The 13,025-nt window shown below is 43.0% G+C and overlaps 1 protein-coding gene across 14 annotated transcripts in view; it reads left to right on the forward strand.

The window, feature by feature from the left end:
• The window catches only part of GIPC2 (GIPC PDZ domain containing family member 2), a 99,978-nt gene that overhangs the window by 52,378 nt on the left and 34,575 nt on the right, over positions 1-13,025 (forward strand). The window contains exon 4 of one of the 14 annotated variants that reach the window (XM_086390750.1): positions 9,808-10,290. The exons of the other annotated variants lie outside the window; for them this stretch is intronic. Coding sequence (XP_086246876.1) covers positions 9,808-9,812 — 5 coding nt within the window. The 3' untranslated portion in view covers positions 9,813-10,290. Of the gene's footprint in view, positions 1-9,807; positions 10,291-13,025 lie in introns of those variants that run through there. 14 annotated transcript variants of the gene reach the window in all.

Consider the following 13,025-nt stretch of genomic DNA (forward strand, 5'->3'; position numbering starts at 1 on the left):
CTTTTAATTTTGTGGCTGAAGTCACCATCTGCAGTGATTTTGGAGCCCCCCAAAATAAAGTCTGTCACTGTTTCCATTGTTTCCCTATCTATTTGCCATGAAGTGATGGGACCGGATGCTGTGATCTTAGTTTTCTGAATGTTGAGTTTTAAGCCAAATTTTCACTCTCCTCTTTTACTTTCATCAAGAGGCTCTTTAGTTCTCCTTTATTTTCTGCCATAAGGGTGGTGTCATTTGCATATCTGAGGTTATTTATATTTCTCCCAGCAATCTTGATTCCAGCTTGTGCTTCCTCCAGCCCAGCGTTTCTCATGATGTACTCTGCATATAAGTTAAATAAGCAAGGTGACAATATACAGCCTTGATGTACTCCTTTCTCAATTTGGAAACAGTCTGTTGTTCCATGTCCAGTTCTAACTGTTGCTTCTTGACCGGTATACAGATTTCTCCGGAGGCAGGTAAGGTGGTCTGGTATTCCCATCTGTTTAAGAATTTCCCACAGTTTGTTGTGATCCACACAGTCAAAGGCTTTGGCATAATCAATAAAGCAGAAGTAGATGTTTTTCTGGAACTGTCTTGCTTTTTTGATGATCCAACGGATGTTGGCAATTTGATCTCTGGTTCCTCTGCCTTTTCAAAATCCAGCTTGAACATCTGGAAGTTCATAGTTCACATACTGTTGAAGCCTGTCTTGGAGAGTTTTGAGCATTACTTTGCTATCGTGTGAAACTCCAAGATGGCAGAGTAGAAGGACATGTGCTCATCTTCTCCTGCAAGTAATCCAAAATTACCAGCATCTCATTCCCATGGAACTCCCCATGAGAGGTGATAGGACCCCTGATAGAGTTGCAAAGGGAACTCAGAGCTGTAAGAGCTGTCTCCTTGCAATCTGAGGTTAAAGCGTCTCTGTGCCCTGGGCATGGGTGTATTGACTTGGACATTGAGATTCAGGGTAGCATCTGTGTTGCACTGAGCACCGCATCAGTCTTTTGGATCCTGAGAGGGGAAGACTCCAAAGCAAAACCAAGACTCAATTTCTCACCAAGGTTGTAAAGTGAGGGGCTCCTAGTCAGATTCCATCTGATATTCTTTTCTCCAGAATTGTGGAGCAAAAATTTAAATCCACTGCAGAGATTTAAGTTGGTCTGTATACTCAAAGCTATGGTTTTTCCAGTAGCCGTGTACGGATGTGAGTCGGACCACAAAGAAGACTGACACTGAAGAATGGATGCTTTCAAACTGTGGTGCTGGAGAAGACTCTTGAGTCCCTTGGACTGCAAGGAGATCAAATCAGTCAATCCTAAAGAAAATCAACCCTGAATATTCATTGGAATGACTGGTGCTGAAGCTCCAATATTTTGGCCACCTGATGCAAAAAGCCCACTCATTAGAAAAGACCCTTATGCTGGTAAAGACTGAAGGCAAAAGGAAAGAGGGCAACAGAGGATAAGATGGTTGGATGGTACCATCAACTCAACGGGCATGAGTTTGAGCAAACTCCGAGAAATAGTGAAACATGGGGAAGCCTAGAGTGCTGCAGTCCATGGGATCACAAAGAGTTGGACATGACTAAGCAACTGAACCAAACTACATAAACTAAGAGCTCTCAGAGCAAAGAGCTGGACATGCCTTAGCAACTGAATGATGAAGAAAGGGTAAAGATATTAGTAGGTGAGGAAGATTGTTGAAAAAGATTACAGTTGAACTTGGCCTTATAAGATGGCAGGGAAAGTACAGACAAGGAAGGAGGGCTTCCTGTGGAAAACAGCCTAGTCTTGGAGGGACTACAGCAAATCAGGCTGCAAAAGCAGCTCTAAGCCATGTTAAGAAGATCTCTGGAAACTAGGTGGGGAACCTGAGCTTGTTGGAGAGGATAACAGGGAATCATTGAGATATTAGAACCAAAGAATGAAGTAATGAAATCCTTTGGGGAATTAAGCCTGGAAGAGGAATGTTGGCTGTATTTGATTAGAGGAGATGCCATGTCAGAGGCTGCTGCAGCAGTCCAGGAGGAAATAATAGGGCCTGGGATTGGAGGCAGCAGTGGGAATTTGGCTGAATAATATTACAGAGGCACAAATGGGGGTTGGAGGTGGGATTATGCTCTTTAGCTAAAAGAGGGAGGAGACAAGGGTTTGGAAGAAACAAATGTGACCCCAGGTTTCTATTATCAGAGCCTGTGATAAAAGTGGTATTTGGAAATGGGGCAGTTGGATGTAGTAATGGTTTGGGAGAAAGGGAGAGAAGTTTAATTTTAGATACATTGCATTTTATGTGACAGTGATGCTCTCATGTATTTTTTTTGGCAAAGATTTAAGGTCAAATTTGGGGGCTGGAACATGCCACTTAATCATCTCTTTATGTCCCAGAGTTTATTCTGCCCTTCTTATATCTAGATAGACCTGGGTTTGGCATTTACCACAAAGATACTCCGGGAGAAGATAAATGAGGAGCCAAGTTCTCTTTCGTGGGGTGTGGCGGATGTGTTAGATGAATGCTGGGTGTAACTGATAAATGTGTTTTCCATGTAAAGACTCAGCTGGATAAAGTGAAAGTCACTCAGTTGTGTCCAACTCTTTGTGACCCTATGGACTATACAGTCCATGGAATTCTCCAGGCAAAAATATTGGAGTGGGTAGCTTTTCCCTTCTCCAGGGGATCTTCCCAAATTCTCCAGGCAAGAATACTGGAGTGGGAGCTTTTCCCTTCTCCAGGGGATCTTCCCAACCCAGGGATTGAACCCAGGTCTCCCGCATTGCAGGTCGATTCTTTACCAGCTGAGCCACAAGGGAAGCCCCGCCTTGGATAAAGACCCAGGCTAAATATTCAGTCTTTTCTATTCTAGCTATAAACTCTCATTAAGGAAAACTTATTAAGTATTCGTGTTTTTAACCCATGAAAAGTAAAATTATTATATTCTATTATAGGAAAAACTCTGTCATCTGTATTAACCAGTTCACTTACCCTAAACAGTGATTGATTTCTTAGAACTACAACATTTAAGGAGCCTTTGGAATTAATGACAACCACAAATAGAAGGTAGATAATAGTTCTTGGCTGTTTGTAGGCTTAGTAATTAAAATAGCAATAGACAAAGGGGTCAAAACTGATGCTAATATGTGATATGTCTTCCTTAATATGGTGTAACAGTGTAAAGGTAATGTCACATTGGTAAAATTGCTCTTTTTCTAATAATGCACATTCTATTAATAACAGTATTTGTATAATGGGAGTTGTCATATAATTGTAAGAAATGGATCTGACAAATTACACTCAAAATTGTCAGAGTGTGTCTTCAGAAAAAGTTAAGCAGATAAACAGTTGTCTTAATGTATAGTAAAATGTTTGATAGATTAAATGAAAAGGCAATTACAAAACAATGTACAGTAATATCCTTTTTTAAACTATATTTAAATATAGAAGAAAAATGACTTGCAGTATGTGTGTGTGTGTGTGTATATATATATATATATATATATATATATATATATATATATGTGTTAACAGTTATCTCTGGCGGTGGGTTTTAAATGACTTGTTTGTACATGCTCAGTTGCGTGTGACTCTTTGCGGCCCCATGGACTGTAGCCTCCTAGGCTCCTCTGTCCATGGGATTCTCCAGGGAAGGATACTGCAGTAGGTTGCCACTTCCTACTCCAGGGAATCATCCCAATCCAGGGATCAAACCCATATCTCGATCTCCTGCATTGGCAGGCAGATTCTTTACCAAACTGCAGGTGGTGATTGCGGCCATGAAATTAAAAGACGCTTACTCCTTGGAAGGAAAGTTATGACCAACCTAGATAGCATATTGAAAAGCAGAGACATTACTTTGCCAACAAAGGTCCGTCTAGTCAAGGCTATGGTTTTTCCAGTGGTCATGTATGGATGTGAGAGTTGGACTGTGAAGAAAGCTGAGCGCCGAAGAATTGATGCTTTTGAACTGTGGTGTTGGAGAAGACTCTTGAGAGTCCCTCGGACTGCAAGGAGATCCAGCCAGTCCATTCTAAAGGAGATCAGTCCTGGGTGTTCTTTGGAAGGAATGATGCTAAAGCTGAAACTCCAGTACTTTGGCCACCTCATGTGGAGAGTTGACTCATTGGAAAAGACTCTGATTCTGGGAGGGATTGGGGGCAGGAGGAGAAGGGGACGACAGAGGATGAGATGGCTGGATGGCATCACCGACTCGATGGACGTGAGTTTGAGTGAACTCCGGGAGTTGGTGATGGACAGGGAGGCCTGGCGTTCTGCGATTCATGGGATCGCAAAGAGTCAGACACGACTGAGTGACTGAACTGACTGAGTGCCATCTGGAAAGCCTGACTTTTTTCTTTAGGTTTCTTGTATATTTCACATTTTAAATATAAACTATTAACTTTTATAACCAGAAAACAGTTATTTAAAAAAAAAAAAGACAAGGATTCCTAGTCTAGGAAGTAGAGAAATAGAATCATTTTGCTTTTAGAGGCTTTATAGTTTTTAATTATATACTCTTTTTAGAAAGTTTACTTTAGTATTATCTTAAGTGGTTCTATGTTAGAAATGTGGTGGATTACACTGTATCGACTTTTTAAATTGGTGGGATTGTTTTTGCAACTACTAAACTTTTTAAAAGCTGGAGGAAAAATATGTGTAATAAACCACTAATAAAAGTGAACAGTTTTTGAATTCCCATAAAATCATCCTATGGATAAAATAAGTATAGAAGGATGAAAATACTTTAGCCATCCTTTAAAATTCTTTGTATTAATATTAGAGTCTAGAGGTTTATAATTTTTTTTTTGTAACACAGTCTCCTCTGGATTAAAATTATCCCAGAGTTGCATTCTGTAATTTCAGGGAGTTGTGAAAAATAGGGTTGAGTTTTTCTTAGATGACACCTTATCTAAAAGAACAAGATGATTTTTGGCATAGTATTTCCCTTCTGACACTTGTCATACACTGTTAAGTCTCATCAAAGGAGCAGTTAAGTCACTTTCTTTAGCCTTTTTTTGTGGGACGGTGGGGTGGGGAGGGTTGGGTCACGTGTTGCCAGCCCTTTGATCCAATAGCTGCCTTGTGTATGTGGCATCCACTTATCTCCTTTTCCTTCTTATCTGTGCCAGCACCCTACCAGCTGAATCAAAACAAAAACAACCCCATTGCTAAAGACATATGAGGAATGTTGAGGAGAGGAAGGACACATAGAAAAAGGGAATGGACAGTTAAAATTTTTAAATTCTGGGGCAAAGCTAGATATTATGTCAGCTATTCAGAGAGAGAGAGAGAGTGTGTGCGTGGTGGGGGTGAAGGTCTAGAGGGGAGCACAGGAGCTGTTTATGGACAGTGCTGTTTGTATCAGTTCAGGCATTGGAAGTTCTTTTTATTTTTTAAAAAATTTTATTTATCTTGCTGTGCTGGGTTTTACTTGTTGCATACAGGGTCCAGTTCCTTAACCAGGGATTGAACCTAGGCCGCCTGCATTGGGAGTGCAGATTCTTAGCCATTGGACCACCAGGGAAGTCCTGGAAGGTCTTTTTAGAAGCTTCATTGCTCAGACACAATTCTGTATCTGTGAGGTATCTTTCAGTTGGAGACAGTAGAAAACCTTACCAAACTGGCTAATGCAGAAAAGGGAATCTTTTAAATCAACCATCCATGAGTGATCCATCAACAAAGCTCTATGTAAGGGCACATACAATGTGATCAGGACCCCATTTATTGTCCTTCCTTTCTGTTCTGCTGCCTGAAGCATCAGCTTCATCATCTATAGGTCATCTTAAGGTGGCCCAAGATGATGGTCAGCAACGGCTGGGACCATGTGCTTCCTTATTCACACAGAACAGAAAAGGAGAGTGTCCTTGTCTCAGAATTTCTAGCAAAAGTCCTTGGATTTTTTTCTCGCTGACCTTTGTTCACGTGTCCACCTCTGAAACCATCACTGTGACAGAGAGGATCAATTAGATTCCATTTGTGTGGCCCATCCCTGATGCTGGGAGCAACCGGCTGGGAGAATTTCTAGTACCTGGGACTTATTAAATGATCAGTTTTTTAAAACAATCACCTTTATTTTATTTTTTAAAGATTTTTTTTTGATGTGGACTCTTTTTTAAAGTCTTTATTGAATCTGTTACAATATTGCTTCTTTTTTTTTAAAAATAAATTGTACTTTAAAATTGTGTTTATTTATTTTTGGTTGCATCAGGTCTTCGCTGTGGCTCGGGGTGGCTACTCTCTAGCTGTGGTGTTTGCTCTTCTCGCTGTGGTGGCTTCTCTGTGGTGAAGCACTGGCTCCAGGCACGCGGGTCTCAGTAGTTGTGGCTCACTGGCTTAGTTGCTCTGCAGCAGTGGAGTCTTCCCAGACCAGGGCTTGAACCTGTATCCCTTGCACTGGCAGGCAGATTCTTAACCGTTGGACCACCAGGGAAGTCCTCCTTCTGTTTTTTTTTTTTTTTTGGCTGCAAGGCATGTGGGCTCTTACCAATGGTGGATATTGATTCCATATCCTCTTCATTGGAAGGTGAAGTCTTAACCACTAGACTGCCTGAGAAGTCCCAACATTACCTTTAAATTGTCCTCCCCAGATGATCCACGTTATTGTCCCTAGATGAATTATAGTATATATATATATATGTGTGTGTGTGTGTGTATATATTTATTTCTTTGAAATAAAAGTGTGCTCTAAGACAGGCACTAGTATAAGAAATGGCAAGTAATGCTTCATAATCATATGTAGTGAGAAACTCTATATCTTGATGAAATTTAAAATTGAAATTGAAAGTTGCTCAGTTGTGTCCAACTCTTTGCGATCCCATGGACTATAGAGCCCATGGAATTCCCCAGGCCAGAATACTGGAGTGGGTACCCTTTCCCTTCTCCAGGGGATCTTGCCAACCCATGGGTTGAACCTAGGTCTCCCACATTGCAGGTGGTTTCTTTACCAGCTGAGCCACCAGGGAAGCCCAAGTGTCTGAAAAGGAGGGCAGAGAGCTGCAGACTCCAAAGTAAAGTTGTCAACTCTAATTATTATTGTTTTGTAGGCATGTGCCAGCCTCCAAGAGAAACTTAACATTTGATTTTTGATGAGAAATCACCCAACTTTTAAAAGTTGGCAATTAATTTAAAAAGTCTGAAAACACTGCCCACTCCGCAAACATGCCTGTGGACCGTGTGCCACTGAGCTACCTGTTGACAGCATTGGCCCATAAGAATTATCCTTTGTGCTCATGTCCTTTTCCCCAGTGTCAGCCATGCTCACTAAGCTTCTTAGGTACCCAGTGGTAAAAAAATTTCAAGTGATTTATTCCCAAGAAGGGTAGAGGCCTGATAAACTGAGAGCCGTGCAGTTGGGAGGGACTCTAAAACATCCTGTCCATCGTTTGCTTTTGGAGTCTTGGAACCCAGGGTCTGGGGCACACTGCCTTCTCTTTCTTCCCTTAGCCTTGCTGTCTTGGACCTTCATGGCTGGGTCTTTGCTTATACATTTTGCCCAGGAAGTTTCTGGCTCATGAGAGGGAAGTACGGGAGCCCACTTGGACCCTATGATTAATACAGTGATGTGATGACATCTGTTCTTGTGAGTCTGGTTAATGTGAATCAGTCCCTAAGACTCAGGTCAGCTCTGGGAACACTGGAAAAAAGCCTTTCTGGGCCTGCAATGCTGAAGGTCATTGGCATATACAACTTGCAAAGTCCTGCAAGTCCTGAGTTGCCATCTGGCTGCCGTTTTGTTGCTGTGTAACTCCAGAGCTGGAAATTATAGAAATGAATTAGTGAATCTGGTGAAGTAGCTTAGTTCACCTACACAGGTGGTTAGAGGAGGAGGCTGTATATTTCCTGTTCCAGGATGGGGTGTTGATGTGTCTGCTCACTTGATCACATGGTGTCATGTAACTCTAACAAGAGACGTTTTGAGTGGGGATTGGGGGCTCCAGTGAGATGGACACTGGAGGGCCCCCACTGCTCAGTGCTCCCCTGAGGGGCTTGGCTTAAATTCAACTGGGCCACTTTGGAGAATCTGAGTATGGTAGTGGGTCATCTTTTGTTTGTACCCTTCTGTAAATGGAAGGGAAAAAAAATCACAGTTCTACAGGAGATAGAATGAAAAGGAGACCTTTGTATTTGAAGTGATAGCTTTCTGAACATTCAAAGAGAGACTTAAGCATGTTTCTCATCCCGAGAAAAGCAATGCAAGTGGTTTTGTGGGAGAGGGTGTGGGAAGAGCAGATGGCTCTCTTTCCAGGGTGGATGTGTCAGCAGAAGCCAGTGCCTCAGCAGCCGCCCCTGTGTGTGAGTCGGACCACTGGGCATGGCACCTTTCACCCGGCAGCCGTCTGAACGCGTTAGACAGCATTCTATCTAGCTGGTGTTCTCAGTGCACACGCAGATGAGGTGTGGTGGTTTAGTTGCTAAGTCGTGTCTGACTCTACTGAACCCATAGACTATAGCCTGCCAGGCTCCTCTGTCCATGAGATTTCCCAGGCAAGAAAACTAGAGTGGGTAGCCATTCCCTTTTTTGGGGATCTTTCTGACCCAGAAATTGAACCCAGGTCTCCTGCATAGCAGGCAGATTCCATACTGACTGAGCTACGAGGGAATCCCTGCAGATGAGGATTTATTCCTAACTTCACAGAATTTGTAAATGAGTAGCTGTGTTTTAACTCAGAGTCTCTGATTATTAAGTCCATCTCTTGTTGGATACAACTGTGTCTGTACGTACCCTCCTCTTATGGACATCAGGGCTCTGAGCCTACTCTGAGTTGTACTCCAGGCCAATTCAGGCCCTCAAGGGAACAGAACAAGAGGTTGTTCTGTGCAAAAGCAGGAGAATGCCCCACCGCCCCACACACACCCTGTGTGGGTGGGGGAGCTAACCCACACAACTTGGTTTACTTGTTCTCCGCCTGAAGACAGGGCCTTGGCTGATGTCAGCCCTCCTCTTGTCCTGGGGTTCAGGGTGGGACCAGAGACAGACATCTCCCCACCTCCTCTGTTCCCCCATCTCTCCCTGAATGTCAGGATGTAGCAGGGGCCGGGCTGTTTACTGACAATGCCAGTTAAAATGGTATCATAAAAAATGACAAGTAGATATAAGCATTTTATTTAAAACATAAATCTTCATTCTTTCCCTACTCTTCAGATGTAAAAACTCTGAGAGGACACAAATTGGAGTTCCATTAAGTCTTTCTTTAGTAATCAGAATGGTAATGCACATCTATGGGTTCTGTTTCATATCTAAAACCCAGATATGTGAAATGCTGGATGTTTAAAGATATTTTCCTAATCTCCTAGTGTCATCTTGCCCACACTTTTTTTTTTCTTCCCCCCAACTCGCCTTTATGGAATCTTTCCAAAGCAGTTACCCTGGTTTTCCTAGTAATAATAACTCTTCTGTTTCACACTTCTTTCATCAGTTCATATAGTTTTAAATTAAATAATTAGAGTAATAGATATAATTGCCACAAAAGGGTTTGGGAGACGACTGCTTCCTGGTGACATCATCTCAGCTGTGGGAGCCTGCTGTGCACCCTTGAGCTGTGAGTGTCCTGTGCTCTGGGTGACATGGGGTGGGGCAGGGGGGAGCCCGGAATCTAGTGGATCCTTGGAGCTGCAGACTGATTACCAGTGTCTCCTGTGTGAACTGCATTCCTCCCATCCTCATCCCCAAGAGAGGCCGTATGCATATCCATTCATGAGGAGTGAAATGGTGGATTTAGGGCTCAGCCTGGTTGGTTTGAGAAGCTTAGACGGGCCAGCACCCTACAAGTAAGCCAGATTAACAATATTTACAAACATTAAAAAAAAACAAAACTTTTCTTTCCCCTGCAGGCTAACAGGACCATCCTGCCTGGTTTTATGTATAAACCGGTTGATTTACTTCCCTGAATCAGGATGGTAGAGGAACATGGCTTCTGTTTCTTCAGCCATAAAAACTGCCTTTTGGGAGGCTAAGCCAGACCTAAAATTTCAGCTTTTGTTTTGGTGCCACCAAGTGGTTGGCTTTGAGATAACACTTTGGAGCCGAAGATGACTTGACAAACATAGTGATTAAAAAAAAAAAAAAATGGGGTGAACAGGCAGTGCACAGAGAATTTTTAGGGCAATGAAACTACTTTGCATGATACTGTCATGATAAAGACATGTCATTATTCATTCTTCCAAACCCACGGGATGTGCAGCACCAAGAGTGAACCATGATGTAAACTGAACTTGAGGTGATGTGGTGTGCCTGTGTAGTTTCATTGATTGTAACAAATGTACCACTGTGGTGGGGAGTGTTGATCATGGGGGAGGTGATGCATATGTTGGGGCAAGATGTGTATGGGAGAGCTCTGTCTTCTCAATTTATTGTGCACTTAAAGCTGCTTTAAAAAGTTGTTGTTGTTCAGTCACCAAGCCATGTCTGACTCTTTGCGACCCCATGGACTGCAGCACGCCAGGCCTTCCTGTCCCTCACCATCTCCTGGTGTTTGCACGAGTTCACATCCACCGAGTTAGCGATGCCATTCAACTATCTTATCCTCTGTCACCCTCTTCTCCTTCTGCCCTCAATCTTTCCCAGCATCAGGGTCTTTTCCAATGAGTTGACTCTTCACATCTGGTGGCCAAAGTATTAGAGGTTCAGCTTCAGCATCAGTCCTTCCAATGAGTATTCAGGGTTGATTTCCCTTAAGATTGACTGGTTTGATCTCCTCGCAGTCCAAGGGACTCTCAAGAGTCTTCTCCAGCACCACTGTTTGAAGGCATCAATTCTGTGGCACTCTACGTTCTTTATAGTCCAACTCTCATATCCATACATGACTACTGGAAAGACCATGACTTTAAAAAATAAAACCTATTAGAAAACAATCTTCCACTCTACATCACATTTTCTCTTTTAGCTACTGGTGTTTCAGGTGAGAGCCAGGTACATAGAGACATAGGGAGGCTGGCTGACTTCTCAAGCCTGGATGACAGTCCCTCCAGCATTCCAGGGCCTGGGTCCTTAGCTTCATACATCCCAGAAATCTTTAATTTCTCCAGTGTATTAAGACTTGGGCAATTCTCTAGGGTTATGCATGCTTACCAAATTTACAAAAGACTTGTTGATAAGTCAGAACGCCTGTGTATTACTTTGCAATCAGAAATGTGTATGTAGTGGTAGACCAAACACAGGCGTTAAGTGAGCATTTCCCACCCTTCAGCACACTTCCACAGGAAGACACATTATATGGAGTAGGTTGCCTGGTGAAATCTTGGTGGATGTGTGTAAGGTCGTTTATCTTGGAGGTTAGTATCATTCAGGTTGAGACTGTCTTGACAGCCATACACCTCTGTACATGACTCCAGCCTGGTCAGTGTGAAATCCTGGTCAGTGCTGGGGACTGACCTCACCTTCTTCTTTGGGTATTCTGTTGGAAACTCTGTGCTGAGTGAGCATTTTCCTCCTGTTAATTTTCTTCCCTCCGATGGGACACAGTGTGGCTGCCAAGGCAGATGCTGTAAACTTGCCGATACAGCTCTAGTCTCACGAGCATCTGTCAGGCCATCATGATCAGCATGAGCTCTGTCAGCTATCATTTAGAGGTTTGGGGTTAAGGGAACTGTCCTGGGTGTCACAGGATCATTAAAAAAATTTTTTTTTTTTTAAATATGGACCATTTTTGAAGTCTTTATTGAATTTGCTACAATATTGCTTCTGTTTATGCATTGGCTTTTTGGCCACAAGGCATGTGAGATCTTAACTCCCCAACCAGGGATGGAACCCACACCCCTGCATTGTAAGGTGAAGTCTTAACCACTGAACCACTAAGGAAGTCCCTCAATTAGTATTTTTAATAATTTCACTCTCAGAGGAAAACTTATGTGTTTTGGTGACTCTGTCCTCAAATACATGCTAAAATTAACATGTAAAATCCTACCCACCTTGGAGTAGATCCCCAATAGTGAAACAGGGCTTGCTAAAGATGAAAATTACCCTTGATTATAAGGAAGGATGCATTCATGCAGACCACCTGATGTCCTTCAGTGCTCTGTACAGATCTCACTACCCGCTCACACACCACAGGCTGCTCTGCAACTCTGCATTGGAGCTCAGTTATCTCCCGGGCTGGTTGCTGTGTCTTCCCACCCCCACCTCCATCCTTGCCTCAAACTGCTGCTCCAGAGTCCTCAGTCAAGAGGACTGGGGGGATACCTGCAGGAGTTCAAAACTGGTGGCCTGTGATTGGAACCTGATCCACAAATCTTTTATTTTTGTCATTGTGTTGTTTTAAAGTTTGATTTAATTGCTAAAAGTTAAAACTCTGGCACAAAACAGTATTCATTTTCTTTGCAAACAAACAGGAGATCTGTCTACGCAGTGTTTACTTTCTGACAGGGCAGGCAGTCTCTGGAGTGGCCTAGATAGGGTCCTCTTGGGAGTCATCCTCCATTTCCATTCTACCCTTTCACTCATTTATGTTACTGTCTGATATTGAAGGATGACTCTTGGTATGTTGGAAAAACACAACCAAAATAAAACACACACATAGAAAGGAGCAGCACCATCGTGAACTCTTGCTCCATCATGCTCCCTGTTCTCTCCTGCCTTCTGAAAGGACTTCCTTCCTGGGAACCTGCTCCTAGCCTCCTGAGGAGCCTGCCTATCTCATCCATCCACCTCTGAATGTATTCCTTGTGCTTCCGAGAGGTGTGGTGGTGAAGTGTTGTGGAGGAAAGCATACAGACTTTGGGGTCACAAGACCTGGATTTGAATCCCAGCTCCAATTGTTTCCCTAGTGGCTCAGATGGTAAAGAATCTGCCTGCAATGTGAGACCCAGGTTTGATCCCTGGGTGGGAAGATCCTCAGGAGAAGGAAGTGGCAGCCCACTCCAGTATTCTTGCCTACAGAATTCCATGGACAGAAGAGCCTGGCGGGCTGCAGTCCAGGGTGTTAAAAAGAGTCAGACATAACTGAATGACTAAAACTTCACTTCCAATCTCTGAGTTCAATTTCCTTTTCTGTAAAGTGATGGCTCTAACTTGCCTCTTAGGTTAGTGTGAGAATTAAATGGGATTTTGTATT

Source organism: Bos grunniens, chromosome 3, assembly GCF_055505025.1.
Source record: "Bos grunniens cultivar Pamir isolate PY7600 chromosome 3, Bosgru_T2T1.0, whole genome shotgun sequence".
Lineage (NCBI taxonomy): Eukaryota > Metazoa > Chordata > Mammalia > Artiodactyla > Bovidae > Bos > Bos grunniens.